We start from the raw sequence: 25,221 nt of genomic DNA on the forward strand, positions 1-25,221 counted from the left end.
GCCTCGCCTGCAAGCTCTGGGAATGCCTCTGGCTGCGCGTGCAGTCGGCGGTCGGCCGAGCGGAGCGTAGGTTTGCAGCAGGGAAACCGGGGGAGCCGCCACCTCGGGTTTGCAGCCGACACCGTGGGGCCCGTGATCCTTGGTTTGCTGTGCGGACACAGTGGGGTCTGTGAACCAAGTGGGACGCGACGTAGGCTCTGAGGATGCGCACCGCGGATCTAAGGCTGCGCTGGGCCATCGCCCTGCTCCTGGCTGCTGCTGGGGCTGCAGGTAAGGCTTGCTCCAGGACCCTGCTCAGGGTAAGGAGAAGCACCCCTGAACTCGGGTAGCCCCGGGTGATTGATGTATGTGTGTGTGTGTATGTATGTATGTGTGTATGACGAGAAATGGTGAAATACAATCTCTCGTGAGAACTTGCAGTGAGGTCTTTCCCGGGTGACTGGAAGGAACTTTTTTGGATGAAAGGGGGTGCCTGAGTTGTAGGGACTCAAGGTGGGCTTAGGCGAGACGGGGAGGGGTCATCCCGGATCAGCGGGTGAGGGTCCCCGGGAGGTGTTCTTAGGAGCGACGTATGGGAGAGTCCAAGAAGAGGGCTCCCGTCATTCATTCTAGGGGCCCGGGAGCTCCAGGCCCAGCTGTCCAACTTCGGAGTCCTAGTCCCCGGTACAAGACTTGGGGTCTCCACGGCTACACCCGAATCCTGCTGCTACCGCGTGCCCGAGAGCTCCGCCCCAGCCCCACCTCCCGCCGCACCCCCGAGCTCCTATTGGGTGTAGCCGGAACAGGCGAGCCTCGAGCCACTCCCCTCGTCCAATGGAGGACGGAGGATGAGGTGCAGGGCGTGGCTTCCATGAGCCTCTCGGGTTGGGTGGGGCTGCCAGGCTCCTGCAAGAGTTAACCCAGCATAGTAAGACTTCAGTCCCAATCTTGTCCCGGCTTCCCCGGTCCAGTTAACAAGTGTGTCGGACCACCCAGACCTCGGTAGCCAAGGCTATCAGTCAGGGCAGGCCAGGGACCCGGCAAGGGCTCTTGCTGGCCTGGTATGGTCCCACTCGGAATGTTTTTGGTTGGGCTGCTCCCTAAAGTGGACTTTTGTTTTCGGAGAGGTGTTGGAATTTGGACAGGAGGCTAGATGGTGTGTAATAAGGTTACTGACCCACCCCCAAGTTCTTTCAGTACTGGGGACTGAAACTCGGTCTTGTACAAATGCTCTTGCTTGTATTCCCAGCGCCCGCCCCTACCCCACTTTTAGACAGGATCTCGCTTAGCTTAGCCCAGGCTGGCCTGTAAGTCACTATATAGCCTAGAATGACTGAACTCCTGATACTCCTTCCTCCACCTCAGGAGTGTTGGGATGACAGGCCTTTGCCACCATGCCTGGATTTGAGGATGGGGGCGGGGTAGAAGCCAGGGAGGCAGGCACTCCACCAGCCGAACCCAGCCCAAGTCTGATTCCGTTTGTCTGGCAGTGAGCCTGGCTGGGACAGGAACATTTTTATTTTATTTTATTTATTTTTTGGTTTTTCGAGACAGGGTTTCTCTGTGGCTTTGGAAGTTGTCCTGGAACTCACTCTTGTAGAACAGGCTGGCCTCGAACTCACAGAGATCCACCTGCCTCTGCCTCCCGAGTGCTGGGATTAAAGGCGTGCGCCACCAACGCCCGGCTAGGAACATTTTTAAATGGTCCTTTGCCTCCTCGACCAGCAGGAGACTGGAAGGAGTTTCTGTCAGTCAGAAGTGAATGGCTGTCACTGTACAATCCCTGAGGAACTCCAGCTCCCAAAAGAGGAGGGAGCTGGGCATTGTGGCCCATAACTTTAATCTCAACACTGGGAAGGCAGAGGCAGGTGGATCCTTGTGAGTTCTAGGACAGCCAGGGCTACACAGTGAGGCCCTGACAGAGAGACAGAGAGAGAGAGAGAGAGAGAGAGAGAGAGAGACAGAGACAGAGACAGAGACAGAGACAGAGACAGAGACAGAGACAGAGAGAGAGAGAGAGCTTGTGAGCCAGTTGAACAGGCAAACACTCAGCATTCGGTTGTAACTATGAACAAGTCTTGACCTGATTTCACCCACCCATCATTGCCTTCTTTAAGGAAAAACTACATTTCATGAAGTCTTGAGCAGGACCTGGTTTCCCATCTCACAGAAAGGCCTAAGAGCCCTGTGCTGACCTCCCTAGACCCCATGCATCTCTGTCACTCCTCATGTTCATAGTGACTGCTACAGCTTGCTCTGGCTTCCATGCTTTGCCCGGACCGTTTGTTTATTTTCTTTAAGAATGTGATCTGCCGTGCACATGTCTTCAGGTTGGTCAAGAGCAGAGCTGGGCTGGGGTGGTGGCTCCGTTGGTGACTTGTTTGCAGTCCAAGTGTGAGGACCCATCTATGCTGGATGTAGAAGCCTGTAATGGCTGTGCTGGCAGGGTCTCTGGGTCACAGTGAGATCTGGTTTAGAGAGAGACAGAGATGGATTCAAAGCATAAAGAGAAAGATCAAGGAAGTCGTGTGGACTTGGACTTCTGGCCTCCAGACACACAGACAGAGCCAGGAGTCGACCTAAGGGGAGTCAGATACTTCAGAGTCCCTTCCAGCACAGGGAAAGTACAACTTAGCAAGCATTGGTAACATGCTATGGGTGTATTCCTTTGTTTCTGTCACATTTCTCGCTGAATAGAATTATTACAAGATTGGGTGAAGTTTTTTTTTGTTTTGTTTTTTCTTATCCTTTTCATTTATTTACTTTTGGAGACAGTCTCTCACTCTGTAGCTCAGGCTATCCTGGAATTCACTATGTAGGGTTCAGGCTTGCCTCGAACTTGTGGCAGCTCCTCTGCGCCCACCTGTCTTTCACTTTTTTTCTTTTTTTAGTAGGGTCTCACTGGGCAGCACGGCTGACCCCGCCTCACTCCTGAGCACTGGCAGCTGCTCTGTTCTTGAGTTTACAAGCTCCTGGAGGTGATGCTCCTGGAGGTGATCCCTGCTCTTATCTTCCTTGCTTCCTCCAGATAAGACTGGAGTCTAGACGCCTGGCTCTAGACTGCTCTTTGGCTTTGTGTTGATAAACCCTTTCTACCTTGGGTATATCAACAGCGTCTGCACCCTCTGGGCATGTGGCACGAAGCTGCTTTGGTTGCTGAGAGAGTGGAGTTACTTAGCAGGATGGGGTCTTCTGTTCAGGCGTTGGTTGGTTGGTTGTCCTGGATGGTTATTAATTAGACTTGGTGCCAAACGCCTTTACCACTGAGCCATCTTTTTTTTTCTCTTTTGTATTTCGAGTCAGGGCTTCTCAGTGGCTATGGAGTCAGTCCTGAAACTCACTCTGTAGAGCAGGCTGGCCTCAAACTCACAGAGATCCGCCTGCCTCTGCCTCCCGAGTGCTGGGGTTAAAGGGTGTGCCACGATCGCCAGGCTACCACTGAGCCATCTTAATGCAGGAGAAGCTCGAAGTAGTGAACTGTGAAGGACTCACCAACAAGCTTGCTCAGGAAGTACTGTTACACAGGTAGGGTTAGCACCATCAGCAGCATGGCTGGGCAGTGCATACTCTCCTGCTAAAAAAGTTTGTGCCAGCTATAGGAGGCTTTGTCTCAGAAAATAAAAGGGGGAGAAAGAAAAAGCTTAGAAAGCAGTAACCACCTAATTTGTATGTGGGAAACAAAAGCGTACATTTCCCCTTTCGGTTTTCGCGGCTTTGTTCATGGTTTGTCATTCGGACTTTCAAGATCTGAGAGCCTGCAGAGGTGTGTGCATGTTAACTGGAATGGACTGTCCTTTTTTAGTGTATACAATACACTAAAAGCCTTTTATTTGATTTCATTTGTCTATATCTCTGGCTGTCCTGGAGCTTACTACTATGTAGACCATGCTGGCCTTGAACTCACAGAGATCTGCCTGCCTCTGCCTCCCGAGTGCTGGGATTAAAGGCATGCATCAACAATGCTCGGCCATAAGAGAGTTCTAGAAGTCAGTGATACACAGAATAATCCTGTCTTGAAAAACAAACAAACAAAAAGTGTGCATTACTACACCTGGCTTGTTTTTGAGTTTTCAGAGTTAAGTTTGTCTCTTTTTGTGTGTGCTTGTGGGCTTCAGAGGACACCTGTCAGCGGAGGTTCTCTTCTTCCATAGTGAGTTCTGGGGGTCAAACTCAGGTAGGCCGGGCAGCAAGTTCTTTACCCGCTCAGCCATCTTGCTGGCCTAGTTTATTTCTCTCGTTTGCTTGAAATGGGGTCTCATTGTGTACCCCAGGCTGACCTGGAAGTTGCCATGTAGCCTAGGCTGTGCTCAAACTTGCAACAGACTTCTTGCCTTTGCCAAGAGGTCCCTGGGATGACAGCTATTCACACACACACCCATACCACACCTTACTAACTTTTTCTTTGTTTGGGTTCGTTCTTGAGATAGGGTGTTGCTGTGTAACCTTGACTGGCTTCCAAGTAATGGTGATCCTCCTGCCTCTACATCCTGAGTGCTAGCATGATGGGCCTCTACCACATTGCCAGGTTTATAGAGTGCTGGAGCTAGACCCCAGGCTTTGTGCATGCTGGGCAAACCCTCTACCACCCCAGCCCCAGCCCCAGCCTTTGGGTGTGGCTGGTATTTCCACACCCATGTGCTTATTTCTGTGTCATTTAAGTAAGAGCATGGGTTAATGACCTATCACCAGGGCTGTGTGGCCTGATGGGGTGACACTCCTTAGCTCTTTCCTGCCAGTGTCCCTCTGAACTTCCCTTTTATAGTGACCTGGCTAGTCCTGGAAATCTAGTTACCCTGCTCACCCAACCATCAGAGAGAATGAGTGAGTCATTTCCTTTACTGGCCAGATCCTGGTTGCATGATGAGTCATTGGTCCAGTTCGCAGTTGGGCAATGGAGTATGTATTATCAGCTCAATGAACACGCCTTTAACGCAAGCTCTGAGAGTTCCAGGCCAGCTCTAGGTACTTAAGACAATGCTGTTTAAGAAAAAGAAAAAACAAAAAAGAATTACAGTATAGTTGCAGGAAGCCAGGACTTGGGAGGAACCACTGTACAGTAAAGGTGTGGAGTTCAGGTTAACGGGGTGTAGACTCATAAAGCTAGGCAGTGGTAGTGGCTCACACCTTTAATCTGAAGCCAGCCTGGTCTATGGAGCAAGTTCCAGGACAGCCAGAGCTGCACAGAGAGCCCTGTCTCAAAAACACCACCACCAAGCAAACCAAACTTACTCTCAAGGTCCCGCCTTCATAGGCTTTCTTCGAGGGTTGGTTTTCCTTCAGTGTGTGCTCATGTGGTACAGCATGCTGTGCGTGTGTGGCAGTCAGAGGACAACTTGCCTGAGTTGGTTCTGTCTTCCATCATGCGGGTCTCTGGTCTAGAACTCAGGTTCACAGCATTGGCAGCAAGCACATTTACCAGTTCAGCCATCTGGACTCACACAGAAACCTTAGCATTTTGCTCCTTCCCTCAGTAGAGCTCTGCTTTGCCTCCAGGTTAGACCCACTGCTCTTGTAGGGTTTTGTTCCTGCCAAGTCTGTCTGCTCACAACCACCTGTAACCCTGGGTCTAAAGGCTCTGATGCCCTTTTCTGGCCTCCCTGAACACTGCATTCACATGCACAAACCCACACAGAGACACATAATTTAAAAGAATAAACACTTGGGCTGGAGAGATGGCTCAAGGGTTGTTCCAGAGGTCCTGAGCTTGGAGGTGCAGCTCAATGGTAGAGCATTTGCCTACAGAGGTCCTGAGTACAATTCCCAGCAACCACATGGTGGCTCACAACCACCTGTGCTGTCTTCTGGCCTGCAGGAATACATGCAGGCAGAACACTTTGTATATAAAAAAACAAATAAGTATCCGGGCGGTAGTGGTGCCTTGGGAGACAGAGGCAGGTGGATCTCTGTGAGTTCGAGACCAGCCTGGACTACCAAGCGAGTTCCAGGACAGCCTCCAAAGCCACAGAGAAACCCTGTCTCGAAAAACCCAAAAAAAAAAGAAAAGAAAAAAAATCTCTAAAAACAGCACTGAGTTAATTTTGTGTTGGCCAGCCCTTATTTGTGGTTTGTGTACTCAGTAAGATTCTATTGCAGAAAACTAATTTCTCTTTTGCACTGGAGATAGCTTCTGGGTTAGGGATGGAGCCCATGTCCAGTTCTCCTCTCAGCACTTGGACCGGGTTTGGCTTGGACCAGTGCAGACCTTGTGCCTGCGGCCACCGTCTCTGTAAATTTCTATGTGCCTCCATCCGGTTGTGTTTAGAAGGCCTTGTCTCATTGGTATCCTCTGAGGGGAGAGATTCGGTCCATTAGGGACCGAGTGGTCCAAGGTCTCTCACTCTCTGTCCGCTGTCCAGCGTGAGTCTCTGTGTTTTTGTCCCTGTCTACTGCAGGAGGAAGCTTCCCTGATGAGGGAGGCTGAGTGGGACGTTTGAGTGTAACAGAATGTCATCAGGAGTCATTTTGTTGCTACACCCCCTTAGCAGGACAGTAGTATTTGTTTTCCCTCTAGGTCCCTGATCTTTCTAGTTTCAGGTTCTTGGCCATGGTACCTGTCAAGCACGGGTTCCGTCTAAGAAGGTGGGCTTTAAGTCTGATCAGATAGTGGCCGGCTACCCTCAGAGATTTTTGCTACTGTACCAGCGTGTCACGAAGTCAGGTGACCCACACTTTAATCTCAGCACTCCAGAGGCAGAGGTGGGCAGATCTCTGAAACCCAGACCATTCTATTCTGTATAGAGTTCAAGGCCAGCCAGAGCTACATGGTGAGTTCCTATCTTGAAATAACAGCTCTGGCTGTCCTGGAACTAGCTTTGTAGACCAGGCAGGCCTCAAACTCAGAGATCTGTCTGTGTCTGCCTCCCCAGTGCTGGAATTAAAGACATGCATCACCACTGAGCAGCAAATTAGAGAAACCTTTATACTTTCTTCAACGGCCCAGATGTCAATATTAGCAACTGATTGACAGGTTTCCCATTTTGGGTTCAACAAATTTCACTGGCTATGCTGGGTAAACTTGCCAGAAACTGGGGTTGGCGTTTCTGTTGTGTCCCCTGGTGTCAGGATGGTGTGTGGCCAGCTTTGTGTTCTGCTGTTGACAGACCCTTTCTTCCCCTTTGTTCTAATAGCAGAAGACACATGTGGCAGGAATGAGTTCCAGTGCAGGGACGGGAAATGCATCGCCAGCAAGTGGGTCTGTGACGGCAGCCCTGAGTGCCCGGATGGCTCTGACGAGTCCTCTGAAACTTGCAGTAAGCCCCCTTTACTCGTTGGTGGTGGGCGCTAGGGATGAAACCCAGGGTCTTGCACATGCTAGGCTGGGGCTCTGCTAAGCCACACCCCACCCCTCACTGGGGAGTTCTAGGCAGGGGCTCTGCTGCTGGTCAAGACCTAGTGTTCTTGACCCATTTTCTGTCCTTCCAGAGGTGGGTAGAAGATGGCCCAGGGTGACCATCTGCAACCCAAATTTCTAAAATCCAGAGTATTTTGTTTGCTATGATGGTGGGTTTGGAGGGTTTCACACCTGACTCCACCTGTGCATTGCAGGCACAGCACAGATCCACTAAAAACCCTGTTTGAAATTATCTAACGGGGCTGGGGAGATGGCCACAGGCATGGGTACCTGTGGCCAACCCTCAGGGCATGAATTTGATCCCTGGAACCCATGCAGTGGAAAGGTTCCTGCATGTCTGCATGTTGTCCTATGACCTCCACATATGTTTTACATACACACACACACACACACCTGGTGTAACTTACTGGTATTCACTTTGAGTGACTGTTCCTCTTTCTCCCCAGTGTCTGTCACCTGTCAATCCAAGGAATTCAGCTGTGGGGGCCGAGTCAGCCGCTGCATTCCTAACTCCTGGCGTTGTGACGGGCAGACAGACTGTGAGAACGGCTCAGATGAGCAAGGCTGTGGTGAGTGTTGCCAAGATTATAGGTGGTGTGTAGTGTGTGTGTGGTGTGAGTGTGTGTGTATGTGAGTATGTGTGTGTGTGGTGTGAGTATGTGTGTATGTGAGTATGTGTGTGTGTGGTGTATGTGAGTATATGGTGTGTGTGTGTGGTGTATGTGAGTATATGGTGTGTGTGTGATGTGAGTGTGTGTGTGTGGTGTATGTGAGTATATGGTGTGTGTGTGGTGTGAGTATGTGTGTGTGGTGTAGGTGTATATGTGAGTATATGGTGTGTGTGTGTGTGTGTGTGTGTGTGTGTGTGTGTGTGTGTGTGCTGGCCCACCAGGAGTCCACCAGGGGCCCTATGGTGTGACAGCCGTCAGTCATCCCTAAGGGGCCTCTACCTGTGTTGCTGTTGCTCCTTCCTGGCTCCCTCCCTCCTGTGGCTCAATCTCACCTTGAGAGATGGAGAGATGGTGCCTCCTCTCATTGACATCAGCAGCTTTTATTGAGGCGGGAAGCCCTGGTGACTGTTGCCAGGCAGCCCATGTGGAGGTGCACATGCGGGAGGTGCTCACATACGTCCGTCTCTGTGACTCGTCTCCACACCGAGGAGCTGTCAGGAAGCACAGCTGATGAGCTGGAGGCCGGTGCTTCTCAGTTCCATGTCCCGACGTCATACCACTTTTCTGTGCGGATCTCTCAAGACCCACAGTGGACGCTTGGGACATGAGAACGCTGAATCCTGACTGTTATATACATATGCTGTGGGATTCCCCATATCTACATACCTTTAATACAGTGTAGCTTACACATTTAGCACAGTAAGCAATTCACAACAGTGTCTAAACACTAAGATGTGTCCCAGCCCACCTGGAACACCCCAGTGAGGGGCTCAGGTGTGATTCAGCAGCCGATGGTGGGCTTGATACTTGATATGTGATGAGAAGCCACGGCAGAGAAGGTTGCTGCCCCCGCCTGGGCCCTTACCTATGACTGCAACAGCTCTTCAAGGCTCTGGGAGACAGGCTGTGGCCCTTTCAAGCACAGGGTCCTGTCTGTGAATGGACTAGTATGTGGTGGCATGGGCTATGACATGACAGGGTGCTCTCCTCCCTGTGACCCCCACAGCCCCCAAGACGTGCTCCCCGGACGAGTTCCGCTGCCGGGATGGCAAGTGCATCTCCCAGAAGTTCGTGTGTGACCAGGACCAAGACTGCCTGGATGGCTCTGACGAGGCCCACTGCCAGGCCGCCACGTGTGGGCCTGCCCAGTTCCGCTGCAACTCCTCTGCCTGCATCCCCAGCCTGTGGGCCTGTGACGGGGACGAGGACTGTGAGGATGGCTCGGATGAGTGGCCACAGAACTGTGGGGGCCGCGACACTGCCTCTGCCTCGAGTAGCAGCCCCTGTTCCTCCCTGGAGTTCCACTGTGGCAGCAGCGAGTGCATTCACCGCAGCTGGGTCTGTGACGGCAGTGCCGACTGCAAGGACAAGTCGGACGAGGAGCACTGCGGTAAGGCCCGGGAGGGAGATGCGGGCTCCCAGGCCCTGCAAGGGTGCTTTGGGGCTTAGCAATACGAGATGAGCCACAAAGAGAGTTGGTTTGTTTAGGAAGAGGGCTGGCTCAGTGGTTAGGAGCACCTGCTTCAGCACTCGACGCCTCTAGCTCTACAGCCTCGCTCGAGCCCGCATTCGCCAGCTGGGGACCAAGGGTTTGGACACATGAGCAAGTGCAGGCTTTCTCATCCAGACACATCACACATGCAGTCCCCTGGGTGACTTATTTATTATTGCCAGGCGGTGGTGGCGCACGCCTTTAATCCCAGCACTCGGGAGGCAGAGGCAGGCGGGTCTTGGTGAGTTCGAGGCCAGCCTGGTCTACAGAGCGAGTTTCAGGACAGCCAAAGGTACACAGAGAAACCCTATCTCAAACAAAAACACCAAAAATAAATACATAAATACAAAATTATTATTGACGTGTATAATCTGTGTCTGTGAATATATGGAGGCCAGAGGACAACTTCTGAGAGTGAGTTATTGCCATCCACAAAAAGAGTCTAGGGACTGAGCTTTGAGCTTGGTGGCAATTGTCTTTACCTGAGCCATCTTGCCAGCCCTCCACCTGCTAAGTTTAAGCCAGCAGCAGTGAGGCAGAGAAGGAAGGGTCTCTGGTGCTTCTGCTGACAGTCACCACCCTGCCCTCTCCAGTGACGGCCACCTGCCGGCCCGACGAATTCCAGTGTGCAGATGGCACCTGCATCCACGGTAGCCGCCAGTGCGACAGGGAATATGACTGCAGGGACTTGAGTGACGAGCTTGGCTGCATCAATGGTGAGCAGACGCCCGCCCGCCCTTTCCCGTCCCGGCTCCCCCTGTAAAGTTGGGATACTGCTGGTCTCTGCTGAGGGAGGGCGTCAGGTCCTTAGCAGCTGTGTTTCCTTTCCTAACCCTAACCCTGCTTTTTGTTTTTGTGTGTCTCTCTCGAGTGTCCTGAGATAAACAGGTCATTTGGCCTTGCGGGCACTTTTTCTGTCTCACTGACTGGCAATTTTGAAAAGTACAATTAACATAAAATGGCCACGTTCTGGGGCTGAGGTGAGGCTCTGCTTGCCTAGCATGCACAAGGCAATGCGTTCTAACGGCTGTATGCACTGGGCGTGGCGGCCGCAGCACTCGGGAGGTGGAGACAGACGGGAGGTCAAGGCTGGCCTTGCTTGCACATTGAGTTTGAGAACAGCTCTCACTTAAACTTCACTGTTAGTTTTTTGCTGTTTGCTCTTTCTAGTTGAACTCGGGACTTCCAACACAGAACTAGGAGTTACTTGTTACTTTTTAACTGCATTGACAGTGCTGGGTGTGGTCTACAGGCCTGGAACCAACCAGTCGGGCGGGCGCCTGAGGCAGAGAGCACTCAATGCCGAGGCCAGCCTGAACCAAGTAGTGAGGCTTCTGGCTAGGAAACCCAACTCAACCAAAATTCACGTCTTTACCGCTGTCACTATACTCTCTCTCCAAGACCGTGTGTGTGTGTGTGTGTGTGTGTGTGTGTGTGTGTGTGTGTGTGTGTGTGTGTGTGTGTGTGTGTGTGTGTGTGTGTATGTGTGTGTGTGTGTGTTTGAGACAGGGTTTCTCTGTGTAGCCTTGGCTGTTCTGGAACTCACTCTGTAGACCAGGCTGGCCTCATTGACAGAGATCCACCTGTCTCTGCCTTCTGAGTGCTGGGATTAAAGGCGCACGCCCTATACCCCCACCCCGCTCTCCAAGACTTTTTTGATCCTGTAAAGTTGAAACAAACTCTATTCCTGTTAAACGGTAACTTCCTATCTGCCTGCTGAGCTCTCAGCAACTAACCACACAGAGCCTTGGCTCAGCTTGCATAAGGCCCTGGGCACCATCTCCAGCACTAAGAAGGAAAAAACACCACAGAGAAACTCTTTATAGCAGGCATGGTGGAATGCCCTGTAATCCTGAGTCACGTCCCAGCCCCCCACTGGGGCATTCTAGACAGGGACTCTACTCTGAACCACATTCCCAGCCCCTCACTGTGGGATTCTAGGCAGGGGCTCTATCACTGAGCCACACCCCCAGGCCCTCACTGGGGGGTTCTAGACAGGGACTCTATCACTGAGCCACACCCCCAGCCCCTCACTGGCTGAACCACTCAGCCACTCCTGACCATTCTCTTTGCCTTTATTAGTGACACAGTGTGATGGGCCCAACACGTTCAAGTGCCACAGTGGTGAATGTATCGCCTTGGACAAGGTGTGCGACTCCACCAGGGACTGCCGGGACTGGTCGGATGAGCCCATCAAGAACTGCAGTGAGTGTTGGGAAGCCGCACAGGGAGTGGTGTTTTGGGGGAGCCCGGCATGGCACCAACATGTAGTTACTATGGGGACATGAGTCCTCCACACTGTACAGCCTTCAAAAGGCTTAGTATGCATCATAGACCTGACAGGGCTTTGGCTCTAGGGCAAGACAGGCATGAGGGGAGGGGCGGGGAGATGGGACCAGAGGTCAGGTCCCTCGCACTTATATCCTATAAAAAATACTCGGGTTTGGAGAGATGCAGTTAAAAGCACTTACTGCTCTTATACAAGACTCAGCTTTGATTCCCAGCAACTGGGTCAGGTAGGCCACAATCGCCTGGGACTCCAGCCACAGGGCATCCGTCTCCGGGCCCCCAGTGCCTCTGAAGATGTCTGCTGTTCTCACACTCACCCACATGCAGACACACACATACTGTGCACATGATTGAAAATAGGAAAAAGACATTATTTTGAACCTTTTTGCAAAGGAAATGCAATGACTTAGTGTTTCCAGCGGAGAGTCTAAGGGGAGCTAGAGTTTCTGTCTGTGTCTCCTCAACCCTGTGCAGGGACCAACGAGTGCTTGGACAACAATGGTGGCTGTTCCCACGTCTGCAAGGACCTCAAGATTGGCTACGAGTGCTTGTGTCCCAGTGGCTTCCAGCTGGTGGACCAGCACAGATGTGAGGGTGAGTCTGTGTGTCCAGGCTGTGCTCTGAGCTACCTCCGCCTTTTCCATTGAACGCTGGGTCTCAGGTTCCCCAAGTGCTCAATGGGCAGGAGGGCAGTCCCACCTCCTAGGGCTGTTAGGAGGATTCCAAGGGTAAACACTGAGCGCCGGCCTGTGAGGAAGCACGGGTCATTGGCAGTCCTGCCTTTTGGGGTCATCATCAAGAATTAGGGTTCATGCTGGGTGGTGGTGGTGGCGGCAGTGGCAGCGCACGCCTTTAATCCCAGCACTCAGGAGGCAGAGGCAGGAGGATCTGTGTGAGTTCGAGACCAGCCTGGTCTACAGAGTGAGTTCCAGGACAGCCAGGGCTACACAGAGAAAGCCTGTCTTTAAGAATAAAAAAAGGTTCAGACCAGAGCTGGGATCGGATGGCAGATCGCTTGCCTCATGCAACAGGCGTCAGGTTCTACCCCAGCACAGCCTGAACCCAGCGTGGTGGCCCACACAGGTAATCCTAGCACTCGGGATGTGATGGCAGAAGCATCGGAAGTTCAGGGTCATCTTCTATGCAGCAAGTTCAAGGCCAGCCTGGCCTATGTGAAATGTCTCAGAAAACAACAAAAGAGGCCATGTATGGTAGGAATTATCTTGAATCCCAGTACTTGAGAGACAGACAGGCAGATCTCTGAATTCAAGGCCAGGTTGGTCTCCATCGTGACCTCTGGGCTAGCCAGAGCTACAGAAAGAGACCAACAAAAAATAACAGAAATACAAAAAAAAAAAAAAAAAAAAAAGAAGTGAAGAGGGTCTGGAGAGATGGCTCAGAGGTTAAGAGCACTGACTGCTCTTCCAGAGGTCCTGAGTTCAATTCCCAGCCACTACATGGTGGCTCACAAACATCTGTAATGAGATCTGGTGCCCTCTTCTGGCCTGCAGGCAGAAGATTACATAAAATAAATAAAATATTAAAAAAAGAAGTGACGGAATGATGGATGGGTGAATCCCACAGGTATCTAGCACCGGAGGTGAATGACAGGGTCAGGTCCTGCTGGGGGTGACATTCCTCAGCCACTGGAGAACATACGTTTTGATTTTAGTCCCCCGTCCCCACCTGTATCCTTGTAGGAAGGGTTCCTCTCCCCCAGATAAACCCTTTCTCTGTTGATACCCACAGATATTGATGAGTGTCAGGAGCCGGACACCTGCAGCCAGCTCTGTGTGAACCTTGAAGGCAGCTACAAGTGCGAGTGCCGGACGGGATTCCACATGGACCCTCACACCAGGGCCTGCAAGGCTGTGGGTGAGCACCGGGCGGCTGGGCTGCCTGGGAAGCTGAGGGGGCGGGGCAGCTCTTCTTTGGAGTTCAGAACTGTTAAGCCTTGTGCTGTCTGGGCACAGCAGCTCTCCAGGATCCAGGCTGTCAGGGGAGCCGTGCAGTGAGGGAATGGGGCCTTTGCCCATATGCATCCTTTCTAGGGGTCACCAGTGAGGCTGTAGGACTCTACCTGTCCCTCTCGCATCTGGGAGAGATAGGAAGCATGACCTGAGCCTCTGTCACATCTCCACTTACTCTTACTAAAGAAATGGATCCCAGGATCTTAGGCTCGGAGGATGGGCTCTTGCCTGGCATGCACGAAGTCCTGGGATCCACTCCCTCACCACTCTGATGGCTTTCCAGGCTCCGTAGCCTATCTGCTCTTCACTAATCGCCACGAGGTAAGGAAGATGACCCTGGACCGCAGCGAGTACACCAGCCTGATCCCCAACCTGAAGAATGTGGTGGCCCTGGACACTGAAGTGGCCAACAACAGAATCTACTGGTCCGACTTGTCCCAGGGAAAGATCTACAGGTGGGCTGCGGTCCCATCGCCCTGCCACCAGCTGTCCCACGGCGAGGCCCGGGCTCTGGGCTCCATGTGATCCCTTCCTTTTTCCTCAGCGCCCTGATGGACCAGGCACCTAGCTTGTCTTATGACACCATCATCAGTGGGGACCTGCAGGCCCCGGACGGGCTGGCCGTAGACTGGATCCATGGCAACATCTACTGGACAGATTCAGTTCCAGGCAGTGTCTCTGTGGCTGACACCAAGGGTGTACGGAGAAGGACACTGTTCCAAGAGAAAGGCTCCAGACCCAGAGACATTGTGGTGGACCCTGTGCATGGGTGAGTGTCCTCAGAACTGAGGGCTGCAGAGAACATTGAGATAAACTAAGGTGTGGGGATCCAGAGCCGGTCTCAGGAATATGTGTAGCTGAGTGAGACTGTGTTGGGCTACGGGGAAGACAGTGAAAGAATAGCTTGGGTTGCAAAGTAAGATCTTGTCTCAAAACAATTAAAATAGGGGCCTCGAAACTGCCTTATCAAGGGACTGGAGAGGTGGCTCAGCACTTATGAGTACTCGCTGCTCTTTTTATTTATTTATTTAAATGTATTTTTCAGTTTAAATTTAGATAAGAAACATGGTTGCTTCACAAGTCAGTTCCAGGTCCCTCTCCCTTTCCCTCCCCTGAGCATTCACTGCTCTTGCAGAGGCACTAAATTTAATTCCCAGCACCCAAATGGCAGCGTGCAAACACCTATAGCTCCAGGCCCAGGGATCTGATGCCCTGGCCTCCTCAGGCATAGCTCACAGGGACACGGACACATACACGTAATTTAAAATAAACGTGCTAGGGATGACGTTCGTTTGGTTGAACGCTTGCCTAACATGCATGAGGTCCTGGGTTCTGCCACAGTACCACGTAAACATGCATGGTCATGCACACCTCTGAGAAACACAGGAGGGTCAGAAGTTTCAAGGCATGCTCGGCTCTATTTTGGGCTAGAACAGTGACTTAGGCTGGGCATGTAGCTCAGTGGGGCAGCGCCTTCCTAGCATACAGGAGACTCTGGGTTCCATTCCCAGTGCAAGAAACAAACAGCCTGGGCTTAGTGGTGCATGCCTTTTAGTGCTAACCCCTTAATTTTGTAGCCAGATATCCCAGGCTAGCGTAGGCTTGTCAAAGGACAACTTTCAGTTCTCCCCATCCTCCATGTGAGTCCCAGAGACTGAGGACATGTCCTCATGCTGGGCAGCAAACACCTTTACCAGCTGTGTCATCTTGCTGCCCCACAGACGGCATCTCTGAGATCGTACTCTGCACGCTACATACATCACACACGTGCGCAGAGTCCCTCTGTTAAGTTAGTGCCCGGAACAGTCAGATGGCAGTAAAGCGTCTCTCCCACCATGGAGATTAGACAGGTCTATGTGAACTCACTGCTCTCTGTCAGGGCCCAACACACAGAGCAACAGCTGGCCACTCCCCGGGGGAGGCACACCCTCCCCGCCACCAACCTCCAGCTGGCACGCTCTGTCCTTGTCAGCTGGCATCTGTCCACACAGGAGTGACTCCAGTGTCTGCCTCAGGCCTGCCCCTCTGCGGGGCCTACAGTTACTGGCGTGCACCACCACGCCTGGCTTAACGCCACACTTTCAGAGGGGGGCTGGCCATCCCAGGTCGGTGTCTTGACTGGGAGAACCCTGCAGAAGTTGTGCTTGGTGTTGGCAGCAGGGTGGAAGGCTTGAAGGGAAGGTGCCTGCCTGGGGACCTGAGTTCCCTCTTCTCCACCCATGAGCAAAGAGCCAGTGTGGTTCCAAACTGAGAACTAGCTGTTTAAGCTGACTCTTGTCACCAGTAGTGGGAGCCTGCTGTTGGAGTGTCCTCATCTGTCTTCTGTACCGTCTGTTTGACTTTCCCAGCTTCATGTACTGGACAGATTGGGGGACACCTGCCAAGATCAAGAAAGGGGGCCTGAATGGAGTAGACATCTACTCACTGGTGACTGAGGACATCCAGTGGCCAAATGGCATCACACTAGGTATATCCAAGGGTGGTCTTGTCTGTGGGGGCTGGGCACCATGAAGTGGTCACAAGCACATGCTTGACAATGTAATTTGCATTACCCCCTTCCCATACAGCTGGAAGGGTTACAAAAGCCACGATGTGGCCTTCAGGTTCATATGTGGTAGAGGACTTCTCCCAAAACTGTACCTTTTACTCCAAGCTAGTGCCCTGAAGTTTTTCTGGCATGATCTGGAAATTTCTGGAACATTCTAGAAATTCTGGAATACTCAGGCAAACTGAATGATCTTATTCTCACCTCTGACCTCTCCGTATCTCCTGGTCCATTTGTGCATTTTAGATATTCCCAGTGGCCGCCTCTATTGGGTTGATTCCAAACTCCACTCTATCTCCAGCATTGATGTCAATGGGGGCAATCGGAAGACCATTTTGGAAGACGAGAAGCAGCTGGCTCACCCCTTCTCCTTGGCCATCTATGAGGTGACCCACACATCACCCCCCACAATGTGAGGGAATTTGGGCCAGCCCTAGATTTGTCTCATCCATTCAAGCCAACACTGATTAGGATATTGGTTCTTGCCTGGAGATCTAGAGTGAGGTGGTAGGATTGCAACTATTTCCTGGAACTGGTTTTTATTATTTATTTATTGTAGTGCGAGGATTGGAACCCACAGTTCATGAAGAGACAGGAAAATGCCTGGGGCTCACTGGCCAGCCAATGTAGCCAACCCAGTGAGCTCCAGATTCAGTGAGAGAGAGACCCTGTCTCAAAAATTAAGGGGGACAGTGACTGAGAAAGACACCTGACATCCACCCGTGGTCCCCACACACATGTGCAAAGCACACGAGCGTGTGCATGCAGTGAGACAGTGGTTAGGATGAGCATGTGCATGCAGTGAGACAGTGACTAGAATGAGCATGTGCATGCAGTGAGACAGTGACTAGAATGAGCATGTGCATGCAGTGAGACAGTGGTTAGGATGAGCATGTGCATGCAGGGAGTGGTTAGGATGGGAGCATGTGCATGCAGTGAGACAGTGGTTAGGATGGGAGCATGTGCATGCAGTGAGACAGTGGTTAGGATGGGAGCATGTGCATGCAGTGAGACAGTGGTTAGGATGAGCATGTGCATGCAGTGAGTGGTTAGGATGAGCATGTGCATGCAGTGAGAGAGTGACTAGGATGGGAGCATGTGCATGCAGTGAGAGTGACTAGGATGGGAGCATGTGCATGCAGTGAGACAGTGGTTAGGATGAGCATGTGCATGCAGTGAGTGGTTAGGATGGGAGCATGTGCATGCAGTGAGACAGTGGTTAGGATGGGAGCATGTGCATGCAGTGAGACAGTGGTTAGGATGGGAGCATGTGCATGCAGTGAGACAGTGGTTAGGATGAGCATGTGCATGCAGTGAGTGGTTAGGATGAGCATGTGCATGCAGTGAGAGTGACTAGGATGGGAGCATGTGCATGCAGTGAGACAGTGGTTAGGATGAGCATGTGCATGCAGTGAGTGGTTAGGATGGGAGCATGTGCATGCAGTGAGAGAGTGACTAGGATGGGAGCATGTGCATGCAGTGAGTGGTTAGGATGAGCATGTGCATGCAGTGAGAGAGTGACTAGGATGGGAGCATGTGCATGCAGTGAGAGAGTGACTAGGATGGGAGCATGTGCATGCAGTGAGAGAGTGACTAGGATGGGAGCATGTGCATGCAGTGAGAGAGTGACTAGGATGGGAGCATGTGCATGCAGTGAGACAGTGGTTAGGATGAGCATGTGCGTGCAGTGAGTGGTTAGGATGGGAGCATGTGCATGCAGTGAGTGGTTAGGATGAGCATGTGCATGCAGTGAGTGGTTAGGATGAGCATGTGCATGCAGTGAGTGGTTAGGATAGGAGCATGTGCATGCAGTGAGTGGTTAGGATGGGAGCATGTGCATGCAGTGAGACAGTGGTTAGGATGAGCATGTGCATGCAGTGAGTGGTTAGGATGAGCATGTGCATGCAGTGAGAGAGTGACTAGGATGGGAGCATGTGCATGCAGTGAGAGAGTGACTAGGATGGGAGCATGTGCATGCAGTGAGTGGTTAGGATGAGAGCATGTGCATGCAGTGAGACAGTGGTTAGGATGAGCATGTGCATGCGGTGAGAGAGTGGTTAGGATGAGCATGTGCATGCGGTGAGACGGTGGTTAGGATGGGAGCATGTGCATGCAGTGAGACAGTGGTTAGGATGAGCATGTGCATGCAGTGAGACGGTGGTTAGGATGAGCATGTGCATGCAGTGAGACGGTGGTTAGGATGAGCATGTGCATGCGGTGAGAGAGTGGTTAGGATGAGCATGTGCATGCGGTGAGACGGTGGTTAGGATGGGAGGTTGTGTGCATGTCACTACATTGATGAAGTAGAACTTTCTACTGTGCCCAGTATTGCTTATGTTAGAGAACTCAGAGGTTTGGGGGAGGTTATGGAGATGCATGTACTCCAATGGCTAATGATTTAATGGGCTTGGTTGTCTTCCATACCTGTCCCCCATGTAGGACAAAGTATTTTGGACGGATGTCATAAATGAAGCCATTTTCAGTGCCAATCGCCTCACAGGTTCAGATGTGAATTTGGTGGCTGAAAACCTCTTGTCCCCAGAGGACATTGTCCTGTTCCACAACATCACACAGCCTAGAGGTAAGCCCCACACTCAAACAGACTTCTCTGCCACTGTCCTAGAATTCGATAGACTCCTCGGGCTCACATGACAATGTGCTCAACACCCTTCTTGTACCCAATAATAAAATTGTCATTCATTGCTCTGGAACGTTTCTAGACTATTCTGATGTATCTGGTGTCACGAGTTCATTCTATCTGACCATCTCTCTCCCCGCAGGGGTAAACTGGTGTGAGAGAACAGCCCTCCCCAATGGTGGCTGCCAGTACCTGTGCCTGCCGGCCCCACAGATCAACCCCCACTCCCCGAAATTCACCTGCGCCTGCCCTGATGGCATGCTGCTGGCCAAGGACATGCGGAGCTGCCTAGCAGGTAGGGGCACTGGTCCCAGGAGCTGTGCCCACACGAGCCTGCCAAGGCTGACTGAACGTCAGAGCTGCCTGGGGACTCACTTAGTCTCATTGTCTCCATGTTCCACGTGGGGGTGCTCTGACTTCAGACCATCAAGTGTTCTCAGTTTATCTGTTCATTTTTGTAAAGGACAATTTTTGGGTAGGGGGGCAAGCTCCAGAGCAGCTAAGGCTACACCGGGAAACCCTGTCTCAAAAAAAAAAAATCAGTAGTCGAGTTTTTTTTTTCCTTTTTTTTTTTCAAGATAGGGTTTCTCTGAGTGGCTCTGGCTGTCATGGCACTCACTCTTAAGACCGGGCTGGCTTCAAACTCACAGACCCATATGCCTCTGTGTTCCAGAGTGCTGGGATTTAAGGCGAGTACCACCACTGCAGTGGTCGATTTATTTATTTATTTATTTATTTATTTATTTATTTATTTATTTATTCCCGAGACAGGGTTTCTCTGTGGCTTTGGAGGCTGTCCTGGAACTCGCTCTGTAGATCAGGCTGGTCTCAAACTCACAGAGATCCACCTGCTTCTGCTCCCGAGTGCTGGGATTAAAGGCGAGCGCCACCACTGCCCGGCAGTGGTTGGATTTCTGATGTGGATTTTGGGGTCAGTCTCACCATCTCAGGGACCACTGTGTCCTCAGCATTTGCATCTCCTGCTTGTTAGAACAGGGTAGGTGCTGGGAGGCTGAGGCAGGAGAATCTCAAGTTTGGAACAATGCTGCCAGTCACTTACCAAATTTATTTTCCCTTCCTGATGCCCCTGGAACTTGGTAGCCTGCTTTCCAGGCAGAGTGGAGGTGTGCGTGGCACCCCAGCAGTGGCACTCAGGTCATGTTTATTGTCCCATCAGAAGTTGCACCTGTACTGACCACCCAGGGGACATCCACCATCAGACCTGTGAGCACTGCAAGAGCCGTGGGGCCCAAGGAGACTCCGTCAGCTTCCAGCCCTTCCAGGCAGCCTGCTGGCATCCCGGGATTCAGCACAGTGGAGTCCGTGACAATGTCCCACCAAGGTAAAGGCCACACCCACCCTCCATTTGATAAGTACTACATTTTTTTTTTTTTTTTTTTTTTTTTTTGGTTTTTCCAGACAAGGTTTCTCTGTGGCTTTGGAGGCTGTCCTGGAACTCGCTTGGTAGTCCAGGCTGGTCTGGAACTCACAGAGATCCGATCCGCCTGCCTCTGCCTCCCGAGTGCTGGGATTAAAGGCGTGTGCCACCAACGCCCGGCTAGTACTACATTTTTTTTAATTACACTGATTTTTTTAAAGTTTTACTTTCAATGGGTCCCAGCAGGCACCTTCATTAAAACAAGCCATCTCACTGGCTCTGTTTTTACACTTTTAAAAGTGTGTTTACATTTAGAAAGAGTGAGGGAGAATACGAATGAATACAATGCCTCAGTTAGCAACTTCCAGGGATCAAGATGAAGTTGTTCCCGAGGCTGAGGGGGCAGTGCCTCCGCCCACTCGGCTGTCTCCAGCTCTTCTTTCTTTTAGCCCTTGGACCCACTGCTAGTTACGCTGATTATTTAGTGGGATTGGGGAATGTGCCACCACGTGCCTGGGATTAAGGCCATATGATTTATGCAAACCTTGGTGACATCTCCAGGTTTCCCTGCTCAGGGTGATAGACACATGTCAGGCACACTCCTGGGGTGGCTCCTGTCTTCTGGCCTCAGCCTCCTTACTTTATCCTTTCTCTTACCCCAGTCCAGGGCGACAGAAGGACCGAGGAGCAGCCGCAGGGTGTGGGGGTCTTGTCCATCACCCTCCCCATCGGTAAGTGCTGACCGTGCTGCGGACATTGTGGGGCTCCTGAGACGTCACGCTTAGCCTGCTGGACCAGTAAACCTTTCTGACCCACAATGGAATGTCCCTGCATGAGGCATGCTTCTGCCTGCCTCTGACCACTGGCCCCTTTTAACTTCATTAGTTACAAATAAGATTAAGTGCCCCTGGTTGTGGTGGAGCACAACTTTAATCTCACAGCCGGGTGGTGGTGGCGCTGGCGGCGCACGCCTTTAATCCCAGCACTTGCACTCGGGAGGCAGAGGCAGGTGGATCTCCGTGAGTTCGAGACCAGCCTGGACTACAGAGTGAGGACAGCCCCCAAAGCTACAGAGAAACCCTGTCTCAAAAAACCAAAACCAAACCAAAACAAAACAAAAAAACTTTAATCTCACAGGCAGAACTCTGTGAGTTTTTTTGAGGCCAGCCTGGTCTACAGAGCAAGTTCCAGGACACCCAGGACTCAAAAACTTGTCTCGAAAAACAAAACAAAAAACAAAAACTAAATAAAATAAAAAGAGGTGTGGGAGAGGGAATTGTGAGTCTGTGTAGAAATAAAAATCACATTGATTCATCCTTTAATCCCAGCAGGCAGATCTCTGTGAGTTCGAGGCCAGCCTGGTCTACAGAGAGAGTTCTAAGACAGCCGGAGCTCCATAGTGAGACCCTGTCTCAAACAACAAAACAAAACTAAGCAAAGTTGACAGAGAATCCCACAAGATAGAATTATGGAGTCCAGGCTGGTTCAGAAGTTGGCATGCTCCTGCCTCATCCACTGAAGTGCTAGGCTCACGGGTCCTGGGTCATCCCCCCCCCCCAGCACTTTTTCTGTGTGTGATAAGAAAGTATAATTTTACATTCGGAACACACTGCTGTCACGTAAAGGAGACAGAATGGGAATGCCTAGTGGCCTTCTGGGCCCCGCCCTGACCACGCCCCTTCTCCCCACAGCTCTGGTCATCCTCCTTGTCTTTGGGGCCATCCTGCTGTGGAGGAACTGGCGGCTGAGGAGCATCAACAGCATAAACTTTGACAACCCAGTGTACCAGAAGACCACGGAAGACGAACTCCACATTTGCCGAAGCCAGGACGGCTACTCCTACCCCTCGGTGAGTGCGCCCTTTTGTGGAAGAGAGGAGGCAGCTAAGAAGCTGAAGGACAGGGCAGGGACATGCACAGCTCAGCCGTAGAATGCCTGCCTGGGAACCCTCCGTGAGGGGCTGGGGCGTGGCTCAGTGAGACTGGGGGCGTGGCTCAGTGATAGAGCCCTCTCCTAGAATCCCCCAGTGAGCGGTTAGGGCATGACTCACTGGTTTGAGTCCATATTCGATCCTCTGTGGCTGTGGTAGGAGGTGTCAGGCTCCTCTGAGTGGGGGTTGGGTAGTATGCAGAGGAAGTGGTCATTTAAAGATTTTTTTTTTTGGTTTTTTTTTCGAGACAGGGTTTCTCTGTGGCTTTGGAGGCTGTCCTGGAACTCGCTTGGTAGTCCAGGCTGGTCTCGAACTCACAGAGATTCGCCTGCCTCTGCCTCCCGAGTGCTGGGATTAAAGGCGTGCGCCACCAACGCCCGGCTCATTTAAAGATTTTATTATTATGTATACAGTGCACCAGAAGAGGGCACTAGATCTCATTACAGATGGTTGTGAGCCACGATCTGGTTGCTGGGAATTGAACTCACGACCTTTGGAAGAGCAATCAGTGCTCTTAACCACTGAGCCGTCTCTCCAGCCTGGGCATAATGTGTTTTAAGAAGACTGGGGGAAGGCTGGGTTGCATTCTCAGTACCCACATGTGTGCAACTCCAGTTCCAGAGGATCTGACACCATCTGGCATTCACAGGCACGAGGCACACATAGAGACAAAACACCCACACACACAAAATAATTCTGAAAAGGAAAAAGAAACGCGGGGCGCGTACTTGTGCCACGATCAGAGAAGAGAGGCAGGCAACCTGGGGACTCCACAAGAGGAGTCACCCAGCGCCCCCTGGTGGCTGTAAAGGGGACAGGAGACGGGACCCGCGGCCTGAGCGGATGCCTGTGTGCAGTGGAATGTGGCGGACCTTGGCTGTGTGCAGTCCCCGTGAGACTGATGGTTTCCTGTGTTTATGGTTCTCTGACAGCGACAGATGGTCAGCCTGGAGGATGATGTGGCATGAACAGCTGTGAGAATCTTCTCTTTCCGGGATCCGTCTCCGCTCTCAGGCAGGAAGGACACTTTTTCCACACCTCCCTGTCCAGGCCTGGTCCTGCCGCCTCTGTGACCACTGTGTTGCTCAAAGCAAGATAAGAGCCAAGCTGGGCCGGGGACCAAGCTCAGCGGCCTGCCTGCCCCAGACTCTGTTTTATATATTTATTGTCCGGGGGCAGAAAAGGCTGCTGGCTGGGACTCCCCTCCCCCATCGTTCTTTCCTTGGAAGCAAAGAGGCGACCCCAGAAGCTTCTTCATTCTCTTGTCTCCACTCACAGGAAGTGGGAAGGGGCCCAGGTGGGGAGAAGCCTCTGTTCGGAACTTGCAACAGCAGGGGCTTGCGGCAGGGTCTCCGGTGCCACAACCAATCCCTAAACTCAGGACTCCACGTTTACCTCCACCCGCAAGCCTTAGCCTCCTGACAGTCAGCCTGGGCTCTGCTCCTCGTCAGGCCTTTCGAGCTGCAGAGGCCAGGAAAGTGACTTGTGGCACTTGGTGCAGAGCTTGCCGCATCTTGGGACCAGCAGCCGCGGTGCCTGGCTCCTGCTCGTGCCTTCGCTAAGCTAACCCTCCTTCCGTTCCTGGAGGCCCAGGCCCGAGCCGCCCTTCCCCCTTCATGTTTATGAAGTGCCTGAGACATCTGATTGCCTTGCTCAGGGGCCTCGGCCTGTGCTGTCTGAGCCGCCTGCTGCTGCTCGGCTGTGGCCATCAAGACCTCAGGCCCACGCCCAGTCCCCGTGGGACCGCACTTCCTCTCTCTCTGCACTTTTCCAGTTCTGCGTTGGGCGCCCACGTGTGCTCAGCATCTTAGGTTGCACTGTCCAGTGGTGTGTTGGGATGGAGTTTTGGGCCGGAAGTGGCCCCAAATCACTGACCACAGAAGACAATGCCCGGGGAGGGAGGAAGACCAGACTGATCAGGATCCAAGCATCCCGAAGCGTCTGCTCTCTTCAGTGCTGGGATGGAACTCAGAGCCTCTTTTCGGCGTTTTCTTTCTTTCTTTCTTTTTTTTTTTTTTTACTTTAAACCTCTGACTGGTAGTTTCTGATTACGCACAAATACTGGAGCATTTCAGCCGTTCAACTCCTCAGCTAACAGAGACTTCCTGCTCAGCTGGTTTGTGCTACACACCTGTCATCCCAGCACTGGAGAGGCTGAGGCAGGTGGGTTGTCAGGAACTGGAGGCCAGCCTGGGCTATACAATAAGATACTGCCTCAGAAAGGAAAAATGGAAGAAAAAGAAAGAAGGAGATAAAAAAGAAACTTGCATGATTTTCAGCCCATAATTAGCAAAGTGCAGTGGCGCATGCATTTAATCCCAGCCCTCAGGAGGCAGAGGTAGGCTAATCTCTGAGTTCCAAGCCAGCCTGGGCTAGATAGTGCCAGGCCAGCTAGGGATGCACAGTGAGACTATGTATCTGAAAACCAAAAGAAATCCCATAACCTAGGTTATTTGGGAGAACTTGGAAGAATACTTAGGAATTGCCACAAATTTACCACACGGGTAACTCAAGGTGACAGTGGCAGTCTCTCTTGGATCCCTGCACTTATGCACCTGAAGGAGGAGGGTGCCTCGCCCGGCCGGACACGACACTTGCAAGGAAGGGAGCTCTGTGCCGATGGCACCTGGTCTTGTTTTCAGTCCGCGTATTTGTTCAAGGTTATCACATATATAAAAATCTATTTATTTTTGAAAACCCTAATTGCTGCACTTGTTGGTGACATTTCTCCAGGTTGATCTGGGGTGACACTCTGGGATGCTCTGTGTATGGAGATTTTTTTAATGTGCTGTTCTCTGGCCTGTGTATTGCCTTGAGGGATAGGAACTGCTTTGAAACCATTGTTCAGGTGTTTTAATAGGCTGGAAATGTCTTACTGTGATGGATTAAACTCCTTTTTGAAAACTTTGTCATCATTGTGTATGTGTGAGTGTGTGAGAGTGTGAGTGTGTGTGAGTGTGTGAGAGTGTGAGTGTGTG

At 51.8% G+C, this 25,221-nt stretch overlaps 1 protein-coding gene and 1 long non-coding RNA gene across 3 annotated transcripts; one reads left to right on the plus strand and one right to left on the minus strand.

Moving 5' to 3' along the window:
- Ldlr (low density lipoprotein receptor) lies at positions 1–25,147 on the plus strand. Of its 2 annotated transcripts, none has more exons than XM_005078536.4 (18): positions 1–270; positions 7,107–7,229; positions 7,777–7,899; positions 9,008–9,391; positions 10,087–10,209; positions 11,576–11,698; positions 12,257–12,376; positions 13,532–13,657; positions 14,036–14,207; positions 14,297–14,521; positions 16,101–16,219; positions 16,544–16,683; positions 18,737–18,878; positions 19,078–19,230; positions 20,113–20,277; positions 20,976–21,044; positions 22,005–22,162; positions 23,176–25,147. In XM_005078536.4, the coding sequence occupies exons 1-18, from the start codon at positions 204–206 to the stop codon at positions 23,209–23,211; spliced, it is 2,568 nt and encodes an 855-aa protein (XP_005078593.1). In that variant the 5' UTR covers positions 1–203; the 3' UTR covers positions 23,212–25,147. The 2 variants fall into 2 exon arrangements, with proteins under 2 accessions (XP_005078593.1, XP_005078594.1); XM_005078537.4 differs by having other exon boundaries at positions 7,110–7,229.
- LOC121133448 lies at positions 2,198–7,904 on the minus strand. Its single transcript, XR_005870288.1, has 3 exons — positions 7,738–7,904; positions 4,781–4,956; positions 2,198–2,447 (listed from the first exon to the last, which is right to left on the minus strand). It is a non-coding gene; the product is annotated as an uncharacterized LOC121133448 (long non-coding RNA).
- Positions 25,148–25,221: the final 74 nt, after the last annotated feature.

This window comes from Mesocricetus auratus, unplaced genomic scaffold (assembly GCF_017639785.1).
Source record: "Mesocricetus auratus isolate SY011 unplaced genomic scaffold, BCM_Maur_2.0 Super-Scaffold_100022, whole genome shotgun sequence".
NCBI classification, from domain to species: domain Eukaryota; kingdom Metazoa; phylum Chordata; class Mammalia; order Rodentia; family Cricetidae; genus Mesocricetus; species Mesocricetus auratus.

Bases quoted from the DNA above. Each gene is read 5' to 3' on its own strand.
- Ldlr (XM_005078536.4), top strand. From the start codon at position 204: ATGCGCACCGCGGATCTAAGGCTGCGCTGGGCCATCGCCCTGCTCCTG. The intron at 14,208-14,296 runs GTGGGCTGCGGT...CTTTTTCCTCAG, and splicing joins TCCCAGGGAAAGATCTACAG to CGCCCTGATGGACCAGGCAC. The intron at 19,231-20,112 runs GTAGGGGCACTG...TTGTCCCATCAG, and splicing joins CATGCGGAGCTGCCTAGCAG to AAGTTGCACCTGTACTGACC.